General features: G+C 37.9%; 1 protein-coding gene across 1 annotated transcript; it reads left to right on the forward strand.

The window, feature by feature from the left end:
• The first annotated feature begins 1,686 nt into the window (after nt 1-1,686).
• Nucleotides 1,687-24,587, forward strand: LOC111868259 (dolichyl-diphosphooligosaccharide--protein glycosyltransferase subunit 2). The gene is made up of 13 exons (XM_023858744.2): nt 1,687-1,793; nt 1,973-2,175; nt 2,397-2,525; nt 3,699-3,853; nt 5,090-5,229; nt 7,842-8,014; nt 10,943-11,145; nt 13,938-14,147; nt 15,824-16,028; nt 18,202-18,396; nt 20,317-20,412; nt 22,976-23,051; nt 24,114-24,587. Exons 1-13 carry the CDS (start codon nt 1,784-1,786, stop codon nt 24,254-24,256), a joined length of 1,938 nt encoding a protein of 645 aa, XP_023714512.1. The 5' UTR covers nt 1,687-1,783; the 3' UTR covers nt 24,257-24,587.
• The last annotated feature ends 1,764 nt before the right edge of the window (nt 24,588-26,351 follow it).

Here is a 26,351-nt window from a genome sequence, read left to right on the forward strand (position 1 = left end):
TCACAGATTGTAACTGCTGAAGAGATTTTGTTTTATTTAGTCAGCATGAAAAGCTGTATGCTTTGGTGTATGGCAGAGTATGAATAAAGAGCAGTAAATTCTTTTACTTTCTTCAAGAATATACACTATATTTCTGTTCTTTGAGAAACTACAATTTTCATGTGAAATTAATGAACCAATGAAAGGGACTGAACATCAAACTTCTTTAATTGTGTTAACTTTTATGATAGCATGTCACAAACCTGCTGGCATGTTCATGATCAAATGTTGAAGTAATAAAATTAAAACTACAACTAAGTACTTGATATATTAACTTGTTTTTGGATCTCATTACATGCAGAATGTGCAAATGTCTGAAAACCTATTATACAATATTATATACATTGTTCTGTACAAGGGCAGTCCTTTTGTTTTCTCAAATTACATTTATATATATAAACAGACGATTACCACTGTTACGAGACTGTGCATCCAGGCTACCTTCAAAATCTTCTTTGCAGTGGCTGTATGAATATAATCATATAAACTGGAATCTTACAATTCACCTGTCATATGTTAATCTTAAGAAAAGATTGTGATGATATTTCATACATTGTAATTATGTATGTATAATCGTTGATGTACAACAGTGTATCTAGCATAGAATCATGCCAAGTTAAGGAACTTTTAATAGCACCCAACTCTAAAAGCATTGTTTTGTTGTATAAAATACACCTTCAGATTGATTATTCAGTAGAGATTTAATGAAAGGAAAGTGTAATCAAATAACTATATATTACATTTAATTTGAACAAAACATCATGTGACAGCCAAATTGCTTGTTGTGTCTGTTGATGATGTGCTTCAAATTGTTTCCCTAAGTATGAATGCATCTGCACTTTAGTCAAGAAGTACGGTTGGTGTAACTGTTTCAACAAAAGGAATGTTAGTATAGTCTTAATGATGTCGATTTAATTTAGGTGTTGCATGTTATTTTCATACCAGAACTCTGGTTAGAGTGTAGCCAGTAAACTTTGCTTTGGTTCTTGAATGCAGGTTTTCAAGTGTATGCTTATGCAATATTAAACATATGAAAAAGTTTGTATACAGTTGACTTCCTATGGTAACAGTGCAGCCAGTAATCCTCCCTTTGGTTATTGAGCGCAAGTTTCCAAGTGCATTATGTCACATTAAACATAAGCAAATGTAAATGTTTTTATACAGTTGACTTCAAAGTTAAATATCTTAAATGACGTGGGTTTAATCGTCTTTACAACGCCTGCGGATTACTTAAAACACTCTGAAGAATACATGAATATATAATATGTCAATAACTTGCCGACACTAAGGTAAGTATAATGTGTACCTCACATTTATTCAACTACTTTGAAATTTGCAGAGAACTGAAACGAGAAGAGATCCAGCATAAGTGTGGCAGCCTTCTACGTATATGTTGCTGTGATGGTCATCTGCTACATTAATGCAGATGTCGTAATGGTCCTTAATGTACTTTAGTATCAGTTCTCAACTATATTTTATTGGGTATAATACTATTAAAAAGGTTTAAAATAAAATCATTTTAAATTTACTACTATGTTTGTACTTTTTACGCAAAAATGTTTAAGTTTTGATTTATTTGATGTTGGTGTCATTGGCATATCAGCTTTGCCAACACACCTAAGCAGATTAGAATCCTTGACTTACAGCTTGAGCTTGACCTAACCCTCTGCTACCGTTGTCTGTCCGCTGTCGTTGCTGCTGTTTGTGAGGAAACGTGGCCCGGCGATTTAGCGCTCCGTAGAAAATGAAAATAGGTAAGTTATGAATTCTTGGCTTCTTTGTGTGTGAAGGTTGAATATTGATTTATATTCTTAAGGACTCTAGAATGAGCACGAAGTGTTAAATGCATATTTTTCAAGATTAGCTAACATTTTAGTGTTTAACCTCTTCTGCGCTAGAAAGTAATACGCTGGAGATAATTGCTTGTTTTTAGTTGGAGTATTGTTTGTAATGCTGACCGGAGCACTAGTATGTGTCAGTGATGGTGCTACAACGACGGCATCGTACTTGTCGGTTGCCGATAGAATGCGATTAAAACAAGTGTTGAGTGTTGCTTGGAATCTTCAGGACATACCTTCTGTTCATTATGCCGTCCTAGGTTATAAACTTCTTGGAGAAGCAGTCCCAAAACAACAAGTAAGAACCTCTCCCATACTATACTGTGCATGTTGTGTTAGATGATTGCATAGCAGAAGAGGGAGTATTTGTCAGTGAGTGGTTGAAAATTAATTAAATTTAAGAAAATTGTACTTTCATTCCCCATATGTCTTCATGGTTTGGTGTTTCATTAATTAACCACGAGGATAACTTTATGTTTACTTCTGAGGAATTTTATATTTATTTTAATTGAATTTCAGGAAGTATGTAAATTCCTCCTTGAAAGTATTGGAAGTGGTACTGGTACACCAGAATTGCTGTATTATGTGACCAGTGCTTGGAAGTCTGTGGCAGTGTGTGGATCCCTACCTGTTTCCAACATTGTTAAGGTTAGTGTAAAGCAGTATGTTACGGATGATAAATTTAGCAAGTTGGCTGGAGTGATAATGCTTCTGACTCGTATTTGGACAGTGCCCACTTCAAATCTTGACCAGGATATCAGCCATCCTGAATTTGGTTGTGATTTTTATCAGTCTATCAGTCTTATTTTGCCACATTTTTTTAACCTACTTCCCTTATTTTGAAGAAACAAAAAGAGTCTTATGAGATAACCTTGGTGTTTGTGGAAACCCGCCCCCCCTCAATCCCAGAAGGGTTGGGCAAATTGCTGCTGGCCCTCACCAGCACAATCATTCTTGGTTGCGAGTCCCACGGGATTCACACATATATTTTACTGTCTTAACAACTCTCACTTGAATTTCTGAAAGCCTGAAAGTGGCCTTTTTATATAGCTTTGTGGCAGATCACAGAGAAGACATTGCCTGCAGCAGTTGGTCACGTTTTCTATGCGATCTGTGTCATATCAGAAGAAAGTAGGTAATTAGTTCTTCCCAGAACTTCTTGTTTTTAAATTTATGAAGAATCAGAATTTGGTAACATACGAGTATAGTTTGTGTTCATTTAATTTATTTTAATTTAATTTGCAGTATGTTTGTTTTGGGTTTAGCAAGAATAATAAAACACAGATTGTGTCATCTGGTTTCATGTTAATGAAGCTCAAATATATTGACTCCATATTGCAGAAAAGAGCCAACTAAATGTGCCGTGGCACAGAATGTGAATATTGAACTGCTCTGTTCCTCTGCTGTTGAACAGTTCTGTTTCTCATTTGCTCCACTTACATTAGTATAGGTACAGAATAGTCACATCTGTTAGCCATGGTGCTGTTAACATTTTCTAGCAGTTTAGATGCCTGGAGAATCCTCCTTTTGCCATTCGCTGCCAACAGTGCACCATTTCGAACTCCGGTGAAACTCTGAGGAACTTGAATTCTGCAAATAATACATCTAAATGCTGTTGATAGTTTGGGAACTGGGGGGGGGGGAGAAAGGGAGAGACACATATTAATTTCCCTCCGTCTCTGCCTCTCAGTCCTCACAGTTCATCTTTCTTCCATGCAGATCATGACAGATTCATCTGTTTCAGCATATAAAGTTCTCAAATTGTATTTCAGTTCACAGCTGAGACTTAATGAAAATTATGAAGCAAAATCATGTTTGTAGAGTCTTGGAGATGTGTTGGAGCGGGAGACATCAACAGTGCCTGACCTATTTTATGCTGTTCAAGCTCTCACTAATGTGGGGCAGAAGAAAGGTGAAGCTGCCAAGCTGATAAAAACTTTGCAGGCAGCTCTGAAAAAGGATGACAGTTTGCTCAAGTAAGTATTATATTGCAAACATTGGCTGTTCTGATTGATTTTGGACAATTTTCTTCTCACTCCAAGCAAGCCAGGATAATGCCACATAAAATACTGCTTCCTGTATTATCTCTTCCAGCTCATTGTACATAATCATCTCCCCCACCTCACTGACTTTGAATAACCTCTGTAGTTTTTACAGCGATTTTATTTTACATACAAGTGAATCAGCCACTCAGCTTTCTTTAAGGAAGGTCTGGCTATACTGTTAGACTTTTTGTGACTGCCCTCAGTTTCCAGATGTAATGTGGGATGGTATTGTCAGGTGTTGCTGTGTGACGCGACAAATAACTTCTACGCTGGTCTTGGATCTAGTGAATTTATTGCACACTTTTATCCACACTTGCACAGTTCACAATTTCATTGTCCCCATTACTTCTTCTATAGTTACTTACAAACTTCACTCACTGTGGCGGCTGCTACATTTCAACTACTCGTAATTCACTACCTGTATCTTCCTCAACACTAACGAGTGCTTTGTAGGTTTCGCACTGACCACACAGAAAACATGATTACCGATTGCCTAGCAACATTCGCTGCATGGACTCCCCTGTTGTGTGACGTCACATCCTGGCAGGGAGGGATGTTTACCAAGCATTGTTACACAATGAACACTCATTGCTACTGATATTCCTGCGCAACGGTCTCAACAATTTCCATTGTTTCATTGCTGAGCTATGAACGACATATAACACATTACAGTATGTTAAAATTGATCATGATCAATGTCTACCATGTCCTTTCTGATTTACAGTTCTTGAGCACTGTATAATTTTTCATGTGGCATGAATTAACCTCTGCATTTGATAAATCATATTTAAATACCATGAACTCACGATTCACAATCTTTAATCATCCTGGTGTTACTTGTTTGACCCTGTGTAATCTTTGCAGTTGATACAGCATATTTAAATAACCTATAAATGAACCATCCAGCTAGAATTCCTCTGTGATATAGTTATCCACTCATTTCTCTCTTTGGTTTGTGAGCACTTGACATATATAAACCAGTGCTCTCTCATCCTCCCTAGTTACTCTCGTCAGTTATGTGATTTCTTATTCAACACTTTGTAACATCTGTAGTTAACATACATTGTCAAATGGACAGAGAAGGCAACACTAGCACCTGTATGAAGATTTCTTTAATCATTTGTGACTTTGAGCATCTTGTATGATTTTTAAACTGCTTTTTTTCAGCCTTGGATATTCATTTCACATTGCTGCTCAGTTGGGCACAGATGGAACCTTTGCATTTGACCGCATTGAGGATGCTATAGTACAAGCGGATGAAGTAGACAGCCGCTTCTTGCAGTTTGAAGGAGGACTTAGTATCACAGGTATATACAGGTGTCCATAAATGATTGATACACTTGTAATTTGTTTCACCAAGGTAAATATTGATGCTGATCATCTTAGCCCTTTTCAATTGAGTGATTAAAAATGACTGGGAACTTTATTTATAATTGATTGTTGGTATTTTAAAACCAAAATCTTATATTTCAATATTTACTGAACTTTATTGTAATCTGTAATATCATTCCATCGTCCTGGACATGCAGTATAGTGTTAATGTGGAAATTCCTGAATTCTGGCAGGACAAAGAAATCTGAGTTCTGACAGTTATGAGCAGTCGTCAGTTTAGCTCAGGTATAGGAAATCAGACACACCTACAAAGGTCAGTGGAAGGGCCAGGTCAAAAACTCGTTATAATTGTGTGTAACTGGGAAACACTCAAGGATCGTTATGAGATAGTTGCCTCTTTCAGACTTCCCTACAGGAGATGGAGGACTCAAATATTTAATCCCCAACATGGGAATGTACGTACAAGCCATTCCCAAGCTTCTCACTTTGTTCTGGACCATCTGAAATGTACAGACGTGATCTCCACACACACTGAAGCCTGGTTTCCTAATTAGATTCCGTGACCTGGATTATCAGTTCAGATAAGAAATTGTTATTATAAGCATTAACATACAATAAATTAAATAGTGTGGTTTTGAGAACAATATAAGTGAATCAACATCAAGGTGAATTAACTCCCCATTTATTGGCTAATTTGGCATCGCTATCCTGAGTATCGTGCAAACTGATCCAGCTAGTTTAAGCAGTTATAGCAGGGATAGCACCATTCTTACCAAGCTGATATTACAAAGGTGAATTGGAAAAGAGTGGTGTTAGTATTAAAGCTATACAGTTGTAACTAATGTCTTGAATGACAAACTATGAAAGTTTTACATGCCCTAAAGGTGCTCAATGTGAGCTCCATTCATAACCCAACAAATGTCCAGTCTAATCCAGCTCATCCCATACTCTTTCTACTATATTCCTGCCAATTTTCTCGATAGCTGCAGTAATTCTCAACTTCAGTTCCTCAATATCCAGTGGTAGAGGTGGCACAAACACTTGTTCCTTTACATAACCCCACAGAAGGAAGTAACATGGAGTGAGATTGGGAGAGTGAGGAGGCCACTTCATCCACTCTTCATCTGCAGCTCCAGCTCTCCCAGTCCAGTGGTATGGTAACGGTAACTCACGGCATCCCTTTCGCACAGATTGCCTTGGGCTTCGATTGAAATTGGCCTCCACCTGTAATACAGCCTCTTCACTCACACAAGTATGACTATTGTTTTTCTTCTTACAAACAAATCCCTGATTTTCAAAGTTGTCAAACCACTTTTGTGCTCAAGGAGGTGGATCAATACGAACCATTTTCTGAAGGCCTACTGAGCACTGGTGCATGAATTTGTTTTCGCATACCCAGTTATGCAAAAGCTCTTCTCTGTGGGAGTCACCATTCCTGAAAATCTCTGGGAATTTGACTTTCTGCCAGTACTGGTTATACATAGGTATGCTTTGTAGTTTTCTTGTATTTTATACCAGAAATTGTATCAATCATTTACAGACGTTTTTTCTGCAAATTGAATTCGCATTCCAGGTTGGTTCATTCCGCATAGAAGAAAAGGTGATGATGATTCATGCTCCTTAACAATGTATATATAATTTTCTTTGAATAAACGTTATACATAAAATTTTTTGAGTATTTTTTTCGACATGGAACACATTATCGTATTTTACATTTTTACATTAATTTATATGGGAAAAATTGTCTTGCATTACGAGTAAGATTCTGGAACGAATTTTGCTCATTAAGCGAGGTTCCACTATATGCCTATAATTCTAAATGGTTACACTTCCCATCTTTCCAAGCATCTCTGGTTCAGTATCTTAGAATTTTTTTCTGGGGCTGTGGGGGAATCCTGTTAGTGCTCATTCTTCAAAATTGCAGTACACTGCAGGTTTTCTTGGCATCTCAAAAATAAGGAGTGATATTTTCATTTTGAAGAAAACAAAATACTTCATCAGAAATTAAAATTTATTTCAACATTAGTACAAAGGACCCACTGTTCTTAGTGCTACTTGTAGTAGTATTGATGTTTGTAGTCCAGTTCACCCTCTCATGGTTACTCATTTCATGACAGCATTGCACTGTTGCTCTGAAAGTGAGCACAACCTGCAGATGAATGGTATGTAGTGTTACTGAACATTATCTCTCACATTACAGCAGGAAATGCAAGGATGCTACTTGTCACTTTTAGAAGAAACGCAGTATATTTAGTAGTAAATGTTGTTGAACGTCGTATGTCATGGTGGAGAAAGGACTGAGAAACCTTTGAGAATATCAGAACTATAAAGAAACAATTTTTCTGTGACTGAAGTTTGGGGATATGGATTTACTGATACTTGAATAAATACAACATATATTAATTCACTTCAGTAATAAACTTGCCCAAAACACAGTGTTTACAGTCCTGAAAATCATCTCCAGAATATTAGAACATTATTTGTCTTTATAAAATTTGTTCTTATTCACTTCATTGCACACAATTTTTTGTTTTTAAATTTTGAATATATTTAAGATTTTAGTTGATAATTTTCTTTTATTTTGCAGCATTGTTAGTGAGTGGAGCATACAAATTGGCTGACACAGTGAAGAAACCTCCACCAATCACTGGTGACCAGGCAGTCAAGTTTGCCAATTACTTTCTGAGCCGCCGTTCTGTTCAAACAGCGAAAGGAGCTTACAGCCTATTGGAAGTTGTGCATACACTCACAAACAATAAGGTATTGTCCATTTTATCTAGCAAAATTTATCACAATTGTAATTGTTGCATTTGATAAAGAAAATAATTGGTCCATGGATATTCAAAAGTGGTTACTTGAAGAGTTGAATGATCTCTCAGGTCCGTTAGCTGAATCGGTGAAGTGGTATTCTTTGGCAGAATCATGGTTGTAATCTTTCAGTATTAGGACACAACAGAAGGATGGACTGGACAGTGGTCCAACAGTAAGAAACCTTTTCCTCATTTCATTTTATTTCATTTTATTATCATTCAACAATCCATACATACAGGTCTTACAACCATTTGGATAGGGAAATTGTCAGTTTTACATCTAATTCTCTTGCATATCTTTACAGTATACACTGTACCACCCTAATATAGGGGGTTTGTCATCTGAATAATATTATCTAGATCTAGTTACCATTAATTTCATTGTCTTTACACAAATACAACAAATTAATCAGCTACATATTACATTTACACAGTTGATGAATCAAAAGACATAAATTCATCTACAGAATAAAAGGAATGTTTCAGCAAAAAAAGATTTTAATTCCTTTTTAAATGAGTTAAAATGCAGATGATATCTTACTGATGACACTAATTCACTTTAAGACCAGGAGGTAAAAATGTTGCATACCGTACAAGCGCTGGAACTGTTTATAAAGATCACAAGCCAAGACTTCATGTTCACATGCTTGAAACAATGAAGATTTCAATAATGTTGTATTTAAGCATCCTGTTGCATTAATATGTCATTTACTTCATACAATGTATTTCTGTTTACAAAGCCACTTAGAGAGAAGGAAAGAGGACAGTAATAAGTTGCCTTGTAGACAGAAATATATTGTATGAAATAAATGAGGACTTCAACTTTTACTACTGCACAGTGGTTTCAGTTTGTGATTGTTGTATTGGAACACAGCAATAAAATCACTTTTACTTTGTTAATTTTCATACCCACTTTGCTGGGTGCTTTTTCAAAGATATGACGATATGTTTGCAAGAAGTTTCTAGTGCAGTACTGTTTTGTCACAGTTGTACAAATGTTCATCAGTGTTCTCACCATCGCCATTTGCAGCATGTATAGTTTCAGGTGCTGCACTGTCACCAGTTGCAGATTTACTTTCAGTGTTAATTTGACATATCCCCTGTTGAACCCTCCACCTCAGAAGCCACCCTTCAGAAGTTGTCATTGTCTCATCTCCACTGAGCGGTTGTTAAAAATGAACTTCTTGAAATTTTAAAATTACTGCATTTATAGGCACACCCTTTCTCCATGCTTTTGTAAGGACCACTTGTACAAACATTGATCTGTGTGATTGCTCTCACAAAATCCATTTTTCGTTCTTTGCAATGCATGGACTCTGTGGGCTCTACACATGACTGCAGTATCTTTGTCTTTTATCCAGCTGTTCCCTCAGTAATTCCATGCTGATGGAAGAAAGTAGCCTTTGATGTACCATTTTTAAGTTGATAATTTTGTATTTTTGTTCAGTTATATAATACTTTCTTTTGGTCATCATTACTATAGTATACTCCTTAATTGTTGTTAATATTGTGACATGTAGGTGTTTATAGGAAACAAATTGGCAAATACATTGTCATGGAGATATGATTCTTGAACAGACTGACCCTTGGTGTTGGACAAAGGTTTCCATGGATACAAACTGGAAGTTGTAAACTGTTGAAAACCAGAACATTGCTGCGAACACATATTGCTATGGAGAAGTGGATTCCTGGAGACTGACTTGGTACAGAAGGTGTTTCTGTGTCAACAGACAAGCAACAAACATTTTTCATGGTTACCGCTAGACTCTAAAAGTGGCCACGCAAATAAGAACGTATTCATTCTCGGTTCGTCATTTGTCCTTCATGATTCATAAGTCATTCATAAATCAGAACCAAGTCAGTCACAGTAGGAAAAAGACTAGAAGAGAAGACAGTCGTAGCCCAGTAAGGAATGGAGTGAGTTGTAGGAGTCATTGATTATGGGCTGTTGTAATTGATTGTAATTAAGAGTTATTGTAAAAGAAGGGGCCAGTAGATCCAATCATCCAATTCAGAACCAATTATTGTTGTTTTCAACGGTAAATATGTGACAATAGAATGTGGTAGCTTCTGGGACTTGGCCTGTCCACTAACTCAACAAGTTAGTGTTTTCAAGCAGGTCAAATGTTGCCATTGGACAAAATAGTCCCAGGTTTAGAGAAACCAGACACGTATGGCCTCTTCATAGTGGACTGTGGACCTTACCCTCTTTGCCTGCTAGCTCAGTCGATATAACAGTGGGCTTGGGCTGGATGGCTGGGGTTTATTTCCCAACAGGGGCAAGAAATTTTTCTGTTCTCCACAGTGTCCAGTGTAGTGCCAGGTTTAGGAGTGGAGGAGCTATACCTCTTCTCCCCCCCCCCCCTTCATAACATGGGGCTTAATCCGTTAAGGGCGGGGAGAACTTTAATTTAATTTATTTTACTTTACCTGCACATACAACAAGGATTGTTGCAGTACTATCTTATGCTGTAACTAAAACATTTTGCAGAAATTTGTACGATATGAAGCATGTAATTATAAGGGGGAATATGATAGACGCTGTGGTATGTCCAGATCCATGCGGAATGAGTTATATGAGGAGGGCATACTGTATAGTGAAATCCCTATTTCATGTGTCTTAGGAAGCAGTGGATTCAAACTGAGAAAAATCTTAAATGGATGAAATCTTAAGACTAAGATTATGAACTTGGGATCAGTGAAACTGAAATTGAAATGAAAACCTAATTTGAGGAACGTTAGAACTAAGACTTGAAATCTCTTCAATAGAAAGGGGGCTTTTTGAATTCTGCTTAAAGTATGTGTAGAGCTTTTGTGTACATGCATAAGTACTTGGTTTTATGCGTTCTGTTGAAATCTGTATTGTTTATCTTAACAGTTCCACCTACCAGTGGCAATCACACTTGCCAGCCCAGCAGCTGTATCACTGGAACAACCCCGTGTGTCAGTGCGTGTCAGTGACCTCTTGGGTCAGCCCCTCAGTGCTGATCCTCTGACTGTGACTGCAGAGAGTGCCACAAGAGTAGGAGATGAGGTTGTAGTGCTTTCCAAGAAGAAGTTTGAATCCACTTCTGGTGACAGGCAAGTTGCTTAATATTATAGATACCATTTAACATTGAAAACTTTTATTTATCCTCATGGGAATGAAGGCCATAGTTTGGCAGCATTTGTAACCTTCCTCATGACCTTTATTCAAGTGCGTTATTGTTGCTGTCCTGTCATTTAAATTAATCAGGTTTTTATGTATTTTGTTCATTAAGTGAGTGACAGTGGGCCTGAAATATCAGTATCAAAAAAAGTAAAGGTATCCCTGTAACAGGCCGTGGAGATCTATAGGGTTGTGAGATGCTGAGGTTCCCACAGTAGTTAATAATTGTTAATAATAGTTAATAATAATGTTTTGCAGACTTTGGTATGGACTGCGTAAAGATATTATTTATGGCAAATGTTAAAATAGCAGAAGATGCAATCTCTGGCCAAAAGAAAATGAGTAGGATCATATAGGTGTTGGGAAAATGGTGAAGGGATATTTTGTCACTGATGTGTATAATGGAGGCCTGAATTATTCCAAATTATTCAGTCTGTATAAAGAAGCAAAATGTTTCCACATCAAAATTGCCAGTTTTTTCATGTAAGCATTCTGTACTAATCCTTTCTTTGCCACGCAATACATTATTTGCCGTATTTTCTCGAATACCCTGCACGTTACAGTGAAGATATAAATTATTGACCTAAAGGATTTGTTGCAAAGATGAGGTCTGCTAGGACTTAGGCATCATCAGCTGCGTGAAGACCAAATACAGAAAAGTTCTGGTATAGAAGACTAGCTACATTGCAGAGAAAACAAGAACAGAAACTAAATGTTTTATAGGCTGTCCACCTTGTGGCAGCAGAGAGGAGTTCGTTGAAATCTGACTGAGCATACTGCTTCAGCAGAGCTGGGTTTAGTGTCACCACTTTTAACAGGAATGTGGATGATGGACAAATATACTGTAACAGATTTGCTCAGAGTGTTTCTAGGTTTCATGGTAAACATGTTCCAACATGCAACAGTGAAAGATGTATCTCAGTGGATGAATGTTATAACTTGTTGCTAGGCAACAGTCAGCACGCCAATGAACTCGCTGGCTAGGAATCACATGACCTGTATTTTCTGTGTAACGAAGACCTGTTGTAGATTAGATTTGTGCAGAAAGCTTGAGTGTACAAGAATGAGAATGGAGCATTTCTCTAGTGATTTGTGAAGGTTAGTTAAATACAGATTAGGACAAAGGAGTACAAAGTGATTGAAGACAAGAAGACTTCATAGGGATTTGAAGTGCTAGTTTCTGTGTTGATATTCATCGCTAGGAGAAAACTAGTGGAAACAGAATCCTAGTACTTGTGCAGCGGTGAACTGTAAATTGTGTGAATCAGTGATAATGCTGTAATATGTATGATAAGAGAACTTGTAGCTAAAATGCTAATAAATCTGATCATGCAATCTAGAACCCCTTAATTTCGTCACGCATACATGTGACATTTTGTGTCAAGTTGGTGGTTCAGATCATTGGATTCATTAAAAGTTACAACCCTAAAATAGGTGACAATATGAAAAGACTGGAAGAAAGTTCCAGAAAATCAGGTCATTACAATCACGACAGCAACTTTGTCGAGTAAGAAGGATATACGCAATGTAGCAAGTGTAGAGACAGATATGGGGGAGGATAGGGATGAAGACATAGCGGCTGGTTCCCACAGTTTGGCAGGCATTTGCTATCTTCAGACCATGTGACAGTACTTGGTTTAATTTCCAGTTGATAAGGCTAGTGTGCAGCCACTGACACAATTTGAGAGGGGATTCCCCCTTATCTGTTGTACATGTCAGATGAAGCTGACTGCCCATCTGGGTGGGAATGCTTGCATTATTTTTATATTTTTACTGCTACAAGACATGATAATCTGTTAGCTGATGTACTGTGATGTGATAAAATGTAGGCCTTTCATCTTTTAAAACAGCTTGCCTCTTATTGAGATGTGACAGCAGATTCTCTTGCCAGGTTTAACTGCAGATCCCTGTTGTGTGATTTAGATTTTATAACTCTAATTCTTTATTGTGATTTATATTGTCTGCTTTGTTAGTTGACTTTCAACAGAGTACATGGTGTTATATCACAGAAGACAGAACTCTTGTTTGGAAATGTTTGGAGATTCAGTTTATGTAATATAGTCCTCTTTTTAAAATGCAGTTTGAGAAATTAGTGTTGTAAAAGTGAACTATCATGTTTCCTTTATGTGGGTATATAGCTATGTCATTTCTGCTGCCAGTTTCTTTTATTTTGTTAAATAAACAAGTTTGTTGCCCTATTGTTGATTTAATGAACCTAAATAGTCATTTTAGGCTTCTAGTTTTCAAAACCCCCGTTTAAAGTATAAAGAGACATTCAGAATGAAGGTTTTGCGCTACATCCCTTGATCTTTTTGGTAATCATCAGTCTGTACTTCTGTAATTTCATGCTATCTTTCTCCACCTGTCAGCACCTATTCTATCTACATGTTCCTTCCACCTCTTCCTACATCCATTAATCTCTTCAGCTGTATTATATACATGAAGTTTGTCATGTAATTAATATTTCAATTTTGTCTCATTGTATATTTCAAGCTAAGACTTCAGAGTTTTCATTTCTTTCGCACCTTTCCTTTTGTGTCTTCGAGCATATATCCATCTATAACCAATATTTTGTTATTTTAAAAATATTTCCTTGGACAGTATTTTATTATATTTATTATGTAATATAAAACAGAATGACTGTGAGACTTCTATATTTACTTCTGAATTAGTGATAAGTGATAAACCATTGTGAAAGTGTTTCAGCATGTCAGTATGTTTGCAGGACTGTGTATTCTGTGAACCTTATGGAGACAAAACCAGAACGCGGATTATATAAGCTTTCTGTGAGTGCTGCATTGGCCAAACCAGATCCAAGACTTGTTGGTAATGTGGGCGCTTCTCTTACTGTGAAAGTTATGTGTGCTGTTGGTGTGGAGAATGTGGAGGTTGGAACAGTTGATGCTGATCAGACTACACAAGCTAAACTAGCCAAGTAAGTATTTAGTTTTCTATCAGTTCACACTTTGATCCTGGTGATTTTACCAGTAATGTCGGTCCTATTTTGCTGAGATTCTGGAAGAGTGGGCAAAAGTTGTCCCTGTTCTTAGCTAATTAAGGACATTGCCGTGAAGGCGTATGGGGGATTGGGTATATAGATCTACATTTTCTAGGAGGTGAGTGGTCAGCTTCATGCCCTGACTAAGAGTGGGTGCTTTATTGTGTTTCTAAACACTGAGTGAGTGTTCACATAACATATATCTATGTGTAAAACACTGACAAAGCTAACAAATTTGTATTCTGGCATTTGAATAATCTGCTGCTGTTTCACCCTTTGATGCATGGACATGGGACATACAAATAATGAGAACTGGAAGAGTTGGCTGTTGTACAGTTTTCAGACAATTCAGTGCCAGTTAGAATTTTCACAGCACATTTTCCTACAGACTGTTTTAATGTTAAGTTGTGCCTCTCTCCCAATTAACCACGTTCTGAGAGACTTCCCTATCATAACCTCTGTGGGTAGACTGTCTTAACAATGGTGAATTTCTTTAAATAATAGAAATTCAGCATGTCGGAGGATACTGAGGAAGACTATGAGAAATCTGAGTTAGGTTAACCAGTAACCCAGCCAAGATTTGAACTAAGCGCCTCTCAGTGTAATGAAGATTCAGTGCTAAAACATTTTATTTGATTAAAATTCACTTTTAGAACTGTTGCTCTATGGTCATTGGTATAGATTTCTTTAAATGCATTCATGTCTCTTAAAATTATTTCAGTATTTGTCTCTGAGAAATTTTCTTCCATTTCCATATTTCTTATTCATATTTGACACTTAATAACCTGTGAATATGGGAAAGTATCATTAAATAAACTACAGTGTTACATTGTCACATGTCAACTGAGAGCCGGAATTGTGAAGCCAGCAGAGACAGCTGTTGCCTGGGAATGGCTCTGTGAAAGCAGTGACCCCGTGGATGTTATGGTACTGCAGCCACACTTACGTGCAACAGTGGAACACACCATGCTGGGTCACCAAATACATCACCCATTGCTAGGCACTGGTGCAATAAACACATCTCTGCATTAATAATGACATTTTGCAACAACAGGAGAACTGTTGGAAGTCTTGCTTTCTGTGGGGTCTGTCATGAGGACAAATCAGATAACGGAACCATTCTTGAGACAGTGGAGTTAGAAGAGTAGGAGGTTGGTGTGAGATGGCTGCCAGCCTGCGAGGACATGAGTCCTGGAGCAGAGGAACTTGATCCTTGAAACTGTTGTAGTTACTTGTAGCTACAATCTGTAAGTGTTCAGTAAATTAGATTACCAATCTGAATCCCACCCCACTTATCACATGAGAGTATTTATAATGACCACCAGTCTTACATATGGCTGTAACATAACTAAAATCATTATAAAATGAATTGACAACACCGTCCAGTGTGACCCAGTATATATTTATATAGTGCCTTTACATGTTTCAGCCAGTTGTGACCATCTTCAGAAGGCAATAACAACACGCTAAGGAAACAACCGACTGAAACATGTAAAAGCACTATATAAATAATACTGAGTCACACTGGACGGTGTTGACAATTCATTTTATAATAATTAACTGATGTGACGGACCAGAATGAATAAAGTTAAAATCATATTTCTTGTCTGTAGGGTTTCATATCCAGATAAGCTTACAACTCCAGTGGAAGCAGATTCCCTTCAGAAGTTGATCATGAAATTTGCCCTTAAGGACAAGAGCACAGGGAAAGTGATGACAGTTCACCAAGCATTTGTGAAACTTCACAATCTTGTTACCAATCAGGAGATCATCTTTGTTGCTGAACCTGACTCTGCAAAGATATACAAATTTGACATTGTAAGTAATGCATGTGGTTGAATTTGTAATCCTCTCTTTTTTAAATTTCAGTTTTAGTGAAAATATATGAAGGAGTGGGTAATCTCTTCATGTAAAGAACTTGGTTATTCATATTATATTTTAGCATCCCATTGTATTGAGGTGTCATCGTTTTTGCTATAGTATCCATCAACAATACAACAATATAAAAGGCATTAAGGATATGTCATTCACTTAAAATGTATTTTGATACTATGATTGTTAAAATCATTAAAATGTCCGTAGGACACTACAGGTATAAAACTTTATGCACTGAAAGTGATGTCAAAATTTGTTGAACTGTCTTAATTTTACATGTATTTTTTTTAGTTTTTTAGTTTTTCATTACATGTGTCAGCCTCACATGGGCCATCATCAGGTATATTCTACTTTATGGGGAGACCACTGCACTGTACTTGCTCTCCATGCTCCATTCATGCATGTCAAAGTTTAGTTCATGCTAGTTGTATTTTTGCAGCTATTTTGCGGCCATTAATACTGTAATATATAACATGAATGACTGGTATACACTGTCATGGTTTTCATTATGTTTTATATATCAAATATTACAGTATGTGTACTTACAATTTATTGTCATGTTTTCTTGTGCTAGTGTTCCTGTTGTGGTCTTCCAGTATACTGAACACAGTAGAGTTGCTCCTGCTTCTATATTATTCTATGTAGTACATCTAGTGCTATCTATCATCAAGTTCATACACTGTTAGAAGTATTGGGTTTTGTGTTTCTGTGTATACTTCATTCATATGTAGACTGCTTTTAGTATATTTTGTAGATGTGATATCTTTCTAGTGTATTCAAATGTCTGCTTTTCCTTCCAATTCTTATGACGTTCATAGTGTCCATTGTTTTGCAATATGAGTGTCCCGTATTTAATATGTGGTTCGAATATCTGAATTTGCTACAGTTACTCTTAATGGCTTGAATGTGTTCCTTATATCTTCTTAAACGTCCTTCCAGTTTGACCAATGTATTTCAATGGGCAATCCAAGCATTTCATTTGATATATGCCACTATTGCCATATATTGTTGACGGATACTATAGCAAGAAGGTTGGTTATTCATAACTTCAGCAAAGGAAGCAGGATAGATACATTTATGACAACAAATACAAAAATGAGGACAAAAATTTGTGAATTCAAGATAAATTGTACCTATCTGGAATGCTTGAGGGCTTGGTGGTGAAGAGAAATTACAGAAATGAAAGGAAAGTGGATAAATACAGGGTGTTCCTAAAAGAATGGTGGGATTTCATTGCCGTATATCTCCGTCAGTTTTTGCTGATGAAAAGCAAAACGTATACGGATTCATAACATGGCTCTCAAATTTTCATTTTGTATATCACACTCTTTCCTAGTTCCATTTCCAACAGTTAGGCAAACGATGGATTGGACGTGCTGCAGGTGAAGATACCCCCTTTCTCCAGTGGCCACCCAGGTCCCCGGGCATAACTCCATGTGATTTCTTCTTGTGGGGGTACGTGAAGGACGTGGTTTATGTACCCCCATTGCCCCAATCGCTCCAGGATCTCCGAACCAATCAATCATGCTTTGGAGACAATCACATCTGAAATGCTGCAGCTGGTGTGGCAGGAATTCGACTGTCGCATTGATGGGTGCCGGGTAACGAAAGGTGCACACATAGAAGCACTTTGATGGATGCACATAAAATTTGGACAGTTAAGCTTCCGATTGACGCATGTTATGATTGTACACGGTAAGAAATACGAACTATATACGTATCTGAAACCCCACCATTCTTTTAGAAACACCCAGTATATGGGATGCTTCAGAAACTAAGAGACAGTTAAAAGGTTGAAGAATAATATGATGCGATAATAATACATATGGGAGTGGGGGTGGGGAGGGATTTACAGAGTAATGCCTTAACTTAGGAACTTTTGCCTGAGGTCTATACACCAGTTGAAAATCATAAGCAAGCTGTAGTAGAATTTTACAACATTTTATAAAATCAAGTAAGAATCATATTGTTATACTGTCATGCAACTTTAATGCAGAGCAGGGACTCAACCAGGATGCCATGTGATTAGAAGATTTGGAGATGGTGTGTTGAATAACAAGATGTGTAACTTACAGTTATTAAGATTAAATTTCTGGAACTGACATTTTCTTTGCAGGATGTTGGAAGCAAAGCATCTGAATTTGGTTATTTGTCTGGATTGTATTCCATGGAGCTCATTGTGGGTGATGCTGTACTATCCAATTCCTTTTCTTGGATAGTTGCAGATGTAGTTCTCAAATTTTCTGACAGTGTTCCTGTACCAAGCTCATCAAAGGACCAGTACCTGTATGCACCAAAACCAGAGATAAAGGTTTGCAGCTTCAAGTTTTCAGTATGTTTTTTACTTGAAGACAAATTGTATAGTACAGTATACCAATTCTGTGCCACATAAAGGTTTGTTAAATAAAGAACACAAGATAATAAAGAGGTAAAGTTAGTGAATATAATAACAGTAATAATAATAATACAAAACAGAAGAACAGTACAGAACAGGGCGGCTCACATGTTGGTTCACAATTCTGAAGCCAAACAGGCAAAATTAAATTTATAGGTTCCAGGAATGATGCATGTCCAACCACTGGGGAAAAGTCAGTGCCAGCATGGCGGGTGCAAGGGGCCAGGTCAAGGGAGGAGAAAGGGGATGAAGGTAGGGTATACAGCAGAAAGGAAGGGATGGTACAAGGTAGTACATATGATGTTACTCTGTAACACATGATTTGTATCATGATTGCTTAACCCTTTGACGTGGTCATTTAAATTCCGCGGCCGCGGCTCCTGCGGTAATATATTCAGCCGGCCATTTAAATTTTGCTCGAAAATTATTTATTCATCATTGTTCTTAAATTCTATGAGATAGGAACATGAAACTTTCACTAAAATGATCTTAAAAGGTGGTTTTATAACCTTACCTTATAATATGAACCCCCTTTATATCTTCAATGGAAGCAGGTTGTTTAGTATTTGAGCTGTGAATGGTACGCTTTGAAGGATGAAACTTTCACTAAAATGATCTTAAAAGATGGTTTTATAACCTTGCCTTATAATATGAACACCCGGTATCTCGGCTATGTAAGCAGGTGACGCCTTGAAGCATTAGTCTAAACACAGCGCTCGCTCACATCCCACCACACCAATACTGCGTATCTTTACTTTTGCTTTTTTTTTTCTAACCACACTTCTGTGCGGTCTTCTTCCCCGTGGGGGGAATACAAGTGGAAATGTCCCTCCGTGAGTCGTATATTTTGACAGATTAGCTGCAGTAAATTCAACCTTTGTGTTATCATAAGAAGGGTTTGGTGCTTCTGCGTTTCAGATTCCAACCTTTTCGGCTCCCCAGATGTCGTAGGGGTGACCACAGAATTCATGAATTTATTATAAGAACTGGCTGGTATATAGAGGAAGAAAGCAGAGCTTAGCTGGCTCAAAAAAAATAGTTATGGTCATCCCTCGAAACGACCACCAAGGTCAGTACGATAAAATGGCGTCAACTGGAGCGATAATGAGTACTTTTCCCTCCCCCACACACATCCGTATCGTCTCAGGGGGTGACCACAGTGTTCTGCCTTAAATTGTGGCGTTTTTCTCAGAACTGGGCCTTTGTACTGTGCGAAATCAATGGATAATGCGAGAATAAATTACTGGACAACCCTATTCTAAGAATTTCAGTTGAGTGTGTCAATGTGGCCAGCTCAGGGTAATATGATATCATATACAACAGTAAACATCACGTCTCTTCTGTTTATATCTTCAAAGCAAAGTAAACACGCCTTCATAAGAGTACAGCTAGAAACCGCTCGCCAGAACCACAGGAACTTTGCTGCAAGACAGGCATATGTAACGATGACTTGGCACAGATAAAGTCGTGTCTTATTTATACTCTGTTCTACTGACAACAGGCCAGCGAAAAATCTAACAATCTACAGCAAAACCATCAATTATTATGGGCGTTATAACATAGGTGTGCAGCTGAACGAAACATACACGTCGAACCCCCCCAGACGATTTAAATCCCTGACGAGACATACACGACGAACCACGGCAACGGGTTAAAGTGAGATGGACTTCCATCACTTTTATATAACATTTTTGCCCATTACCTCTTGCTATGGCTATAATATCTTAAGTGATTAATTTATGTAAAAAATTCATAGTAGAAAGTCTCTGGGAGCTGTGTAAACTAGTGATAGTAACCTTGTATACTGATGAATAAGGAATTGCCTTTTCATTTCAGCACTTATTCCGGGAACCTGAACGCCGTCCTCCAGCTCTTGTGTCAAATTTGTTCACAGGTCTTGTCCTTGTGCCCTTTCTCATGCTGTTTGTTTTGGTAAGTGTTTGAAACAAATGAATGTTACTCAAACCTTTCCACTCACTTTTAGAGTTCTGAAGGAACCCTAGTAACCAGATGTACGAGTATGTCTGTCTGTCTTTGGATTCAACTTCAAACAATATTGTAGATATTTGGCCAGTTTTTGTGAAACTGTATGAATATTATACTGCAGGATACATCTTCAGTGATATTGCTGTTGAATGGATGACCTCTTTAAGAACCTGAACTTTTGCTATAGTCACACCCCTCTAGATTAACACTATCTTAATATCTATTGGCTTTACCCATGCAAAACCAAAGGCCATAAATCCATGTCCGACTAAGGTGGGTGCTGATACAGTGTTATCTTTTGGATTGCTGGCAGTGTGATATCCCAAATGCCCCATGCCATTCATCGACTGGAACACGAGAGCTCTCACTGCTAGTCCCATCTGAGCCTTAGTTCCCCTCAGAACTGGCATTTTCTTGTGGTTACACATGTCTTCTTCTTGGTAGGCTGTCTACATCCATCAAGAGACTTCATTCGGTCTTAACATTATGTGCCCCTTATGAAAGCATCTGAGAGCTGGTGGCTGCTTTTTATCAGCAACAAGGCCTAAAACTGAGCCTTCCAGTGCCAGAGGAAGACTTTCTCTTGGATTGCTGACAGTCGGATTTCCGTAGCCACCCACTGTCATTCACTGACAGAAACAGTTGATCCTCCACCGCTATTCCCAGCTGGACCCATACCTTAGCTTCAGCCAAGATCTCAGTTTTTTAGAGAACTGGCCTACTTCACTAGCCTGTCCAGTTACCTTTTTTGATAGTCAAATTATTTCCCTCTATCAAATTATCTCTTACAGTCGTGCCCTCAATGGACCCTCACCATATCCCCTGATGTATCTGTTTATCCATGATCCAACACAGAAATCCTTTGAAGCAGTGAGAGAACTGCCCCCTGCCCAAAGCTTATGCAGTGGGGACCCTGCAGCCACCCTCTGTCTTTGCAGCAGTACCAGCTAGATCTGTGATCAAACACCATCCAGTGCTCCAGCTCCTGCCTCATCTTCTAGTGTGCATGGTTCTTCTTCTTGATTGTCAGACTGTTCACTCCAATTAGCCTTGTCACACTGACAGCATGGACCCTCCAAGCCACTCGTACTACATCCAGGGATAGCAGAGCCCTCACCATTGGTGTTAGCTGGAACCATAACCAATCCATACTGGCACCTCTGCTTCCTCCTCTAGGCTTTCCATTTACTCTTCCCGATAGTTGGGTTACCCCTTCTCCTCAGGAGATGTATTTCAGTGTTCCCTTCAATGGGCCTCTGAAAGATTTGGCCATTCCCATAGCAGCAGGAGACCTAGTAACAGGCATCTGGTGCAAGAGGAATATTTCCTCCCCCAGGATACTTATGATGGGAAAACTAGCCCACTTCTGTGATTTGTTGGCAGGGTCATCAGATCCTCCTCCACTGTTCTGGCTAGACCCACAATTGAGTTTCAGCCAAGCTTTAAGTTCCGTAAGAAGATTGTTCCTCTTCTTGGCCACTTCTTCAGCTAGTACTCCAATTTTACTTCTCAATTTTCATGTTTCTCACTTCCACCAAGAGAAAAGTCTCACCCGTAGTGGACATTTGTTAGAGCCCCTGGGAGATTTTGGCTGCTGCAGAGAAATCTGTCACCCCCCACAACTCCACCTTTGGGTGGAAGGTTAGCTTACAATGGTATATCACCTTGTATTGTAGGGGCACTCTTCACCACATTTTCCCTCAGTGTTTTCAAGGCTTCAGCACAGTAGTTCACATCCACCTTAGATACTATCACCTTATTCAGCCAAGCCAGCCTACTGCCCCTAAGGACTGCCACATTTTACTTTACTGATGTAACGGAAAAATATTACCCACCAAAAAGGAATAGGACTTGGGTTATTTGCAAATTATTATGGTTCATTTTCTAGTAGAGTAACATTTTTGTCTGATGTTATGATGTGGGAACATTGTACTCTTGATAATTAAATTTTTGGATTAGGCAAAGTTTGCTACCCTGACTCCATTATTGTTAGTAATTTCTTGTAAACTCTCATTCCCAATTGCTGGTTTGGATATATCTTCTCAGCCTGCTTTGGTATTGAAATTTTTGAACAAAATTTGCATATGGTGCTTATATCGAATACACATTCTACTTCCTCATAGAAGCTCTCCTTCATATCATCAGGTTTATCCTCTGTTCGGAAGTGAACACACAACTTCCTGTCACTAACAAACTATACCATCTTAACCGCTGATATGATTCTCTTATGTACAGCTAATCCTGTCCCTAATTCACATTTCTCATTCCCATTTCCATAGAAAAATGTGTAATGGTCTGCTGGTTAACTGTCACACCGTCCCATCTGACCTCCTGTACGCCCATAAAGCTAACTTATACTTTGCTATTTATTATGCAACTGTTGTCCAAAATGTTTGGATCTTAATTTCTGCATCATTATGGTGCAGTCCTAAGGCATACAGACGGGTTTTTTTTTCCATTTATTTGTACTATTGTAAAGAGAAAATGAGAATAATACTTTTGATTTCAGTGGGCCAAACTGGGAGTTAACATATCCAATTTTCCGCTTTCTCTCAGTGCTCTAGGCTTTCATCTGGGACTTGGAGGTAAGAGAAATTGTTTACAATTTATGTATAAACTGTTGGCAAATTGGGTTGATAATGTTGGAGAAAACCTTGCTAAATGGTTACAAAGTCATGCTTCCAGGACATGACCAATGCAGATATTATCAGTGGACACAGAACAGAGATGAAGAAAGGAGTAGGGAGGCCAAGAGGAGGAGAAAGAAACAATAATCATTTAGTTGTGACACTCTAGTGTGTTGGTACTACTAAGCTGGGTTGTATGGGTCAGTGGATGATTGAAAATATGGACGAACATTGCCTCCTTGTGAGAATAAAAGACAATTATATGAATCTATTATGTAAAAATGTTTAAGTAATTTGCAGTATGCTGTAAGAATATGAAAGAAAATATTCTGGATTATCCATGGTTTTCATTTATTTGTGCATCTTATATCCTTCATTACTCTGTATAATTGACAGTTGACTGTAGCAGTTTTCCACTGCTCTTACATAGCGATTACTTGTATGTGCTCTGCACTACTGTTCCACAGGAAGTTCCAAAAGGCTGTATAACTTTCTGTGCTAGTGGATATCAATATGAATGCAAAACTACACAGAATTTTTGTGTTGAAATGAAAAATCTGAAAGGTGATTCTAACATTCAGGAAGTGCAGGCTGAGTTCTGGTTAAAGGGTATGGAAAGAAAGAATTTCAGTGCTTTCAGGATGTGAATTATTTTTAATTAACAAAAACAGTGGGAGCATCAGATGAACGTTTATGTTTATATTATATGGTGTCAAGTTTTCCATGTTCTATATTAGAATATATTCTTCCTCTTTTGACTGGTACAAGATTTTTTTCAGTAACAGTTTTAGACTTTGTATCTATAATGGTATGGTGATTATTTAACAAAATACAATAAATTACTTCTAGAACATTGATATTTTTGTAACAATAAATTGTATCTATAATAAATTAACATCAAGGCCAATGAGGTTTTCAGAGTAGCAAAGTTATATTGAAATATTTTTCCTATATGTAATAAGGTTTGACTTTGAGTTCTCAGTTCAGTGTAGAGTATACTGAAAACGTTTTCTTTTGCAGGTATCTTTCTCCTCTTTGGAGTATTCTGGCTACAGTTGAACATGTTCCAGACAATCAAGTACTTATTAGGAATTGGAGTTGTAACCTTTCTTTGTGGCAACAAACTTCTTGCAAAGATTGCCAGTGATCGCAAGCAAAACTAGTCATTTGTTTCATGATTTAATTTGGTGTGAAGGTGAGGCACTTAAAAAAGAATTATGGTATGTGAAAGTTGGCAGCATTGGTTCGTTTGCATCAGTAAAGAGCTTCCTCGAGTTCATTTATGAGTTTAAGATATAATAAATTTGTGAAGGTAATCCTAACATCAAAGTGCACTCGTCAGAAAGCAATCACATGTAAAACATTTTGAATTGTTGATCATCCAATTTGTGATGGCATTCTGCTTTGTAAGTAAAAGATTGGGGATAACTGTGTATGCCATGAAATGGAATGTGTTGCTTTGTGCTGAAGATAAACAATAAAAGAATACATAGATTTGGCATTAAAATCAATACTGCATACCCAACATACAGGTATATTCTATTTTGTATTACTTAATGCAGTTACCACAAGTGACTGAAGAAATGTTATGTACCCAAGAAGTGGACAGCAGTTGCAGTGACAGTTTTATAACATTTTTGCAGCAGGACTGGTTTCTGCTTCTTCTGTTACACCAGCCTGCAGGAGTAAAGAACACTGATGACTGCTGAAAGCAGACATGTTGGGCATTGTGATATGTAATAAATCATGTTAGTGAGTTTAATAGTATAATGAGGAGCTTCATAAATTGTACTCTTTTCCAAGTGTAATTGAAATGCTCAAATCAAGGAGGATGAGGTGGGCAGGGCATGTAGCACGAATGTGGGAGAAGAGGAATGCATATAGGATATTGGTGGGAAAGCCAGAAGGAAAGAGATGACTGGGAAGACCAAGGCATAGGTGGGTGGACAATATTAAAATTGATCTTAGAGAGATAGGATGGGATGGTATGGATTGGATTGATCTGGCTCAGGATAGGGACCAGTGGAGGGCTCTTGTGAACATGGTAATGAACCTTCAGGTTCTATAAAATGCTGGGAAATTCATGAGTAGCTGCACAGTTGGCAGCTTCTCAAGAAGGGCCATGAGTGAGTGAGTGAGTGAGTGAGTGAAGTTGAATGGTAAAAGGTAAAGCTATCCCTGTACCAGACTGTGAATGACCACAGGGTTGTGAGACGTTGAGGGTCCCACATTATCTAGACAATTGGCTCACAGATGGCGGCAAGGTTGTCAGCCTTATGCGCCGGCCGCGCTTTACCTCCCATGAAGGTTCCTGGTTCTCATTTCTGTTAGAGGCTGAGTGAACCCCAGGGCCATAGTGCAGCTAGAAGGATTAGGTGAATTGAAAAAATCCATCTCATCAGGACTTGAACCCATGACCTTCCTGCTTATAGTATAGTGCCAGTAAGTTGAATGGAAGGAAGGAAAAGAAAATTATTAAAAAATACTAATGTTCCTTCACCTCTGTGAGCATGCTGACACATGAAACAGTTTTGTTTATGTATGGGAGAGTGTATCACGTGTTCTCTCCCTCTCAGGTAGGCATGTGGAGGAATTATATTTTCAGTTTGGGACAGGATTGAGAGGAGAACTTAGAAGATGTTCGAGAATTGAGACAAGAATAAGAATTTTCTTTAGTAGATCAATTTTTTCACTGTAATAATTTGCAATACTAGCAACGTTTTCACAATGCACTGAAGTGTAATGTACCCTAATGGAAAATGATTCTGAATGTGAGACAGTATCACGCTAAGCAGTGTGTCTGCACAGAGAAAATAATTTTATGAGTTAATTTCATAGTCCTACCTCATGTGAAAGAAAATGAATATTAGGAAACAACTTATGGATGAGATTTATTGAATTGGTTACCTTCTCAATCTCATTATCCTTTATTAATATTCACCAGTCTCATTCTGTTCACTATTTCTTTCATATGCCTCAGCTTAAGCATCTTCACAATTCCCACCTTCTTCCTTATCCTCCCTTCCATCCATTTCATCCCCTAAAGAGCGCTTCTTATGCCCTTTGACTGTCACTCCTGGAAAGATCTGTTGTTGTGGTCTTGGTCCAATGGCTCAGCAGTTCTACACTAGTCTTCTAGGTTGCCCCAATGGTACCTTAACATGGCCTTCCAAGAGCTGTTTAGAATGCGATAGTTTTAATAAATTATTAAAAAGCCCATTTGCTAGGTCGTGTCATCGTGAGGTCATCCTTCTTGGT

Source organism: Cryptotermes secundus, unplaced genomic scaffold (genome assembly GCF_002891405.2).
Source record: "Cryptotermes secundus unplaced genomic scaffold, Csec_1.0 scaffold721, whole genome shotgun sequence".
Lineage (NCBI taxonomy): Eukaryota > Metazoa > Arthropoda > Insecta > Blattodea > Kalotermitidae > Cryptotermes > Cryptotermes secundus.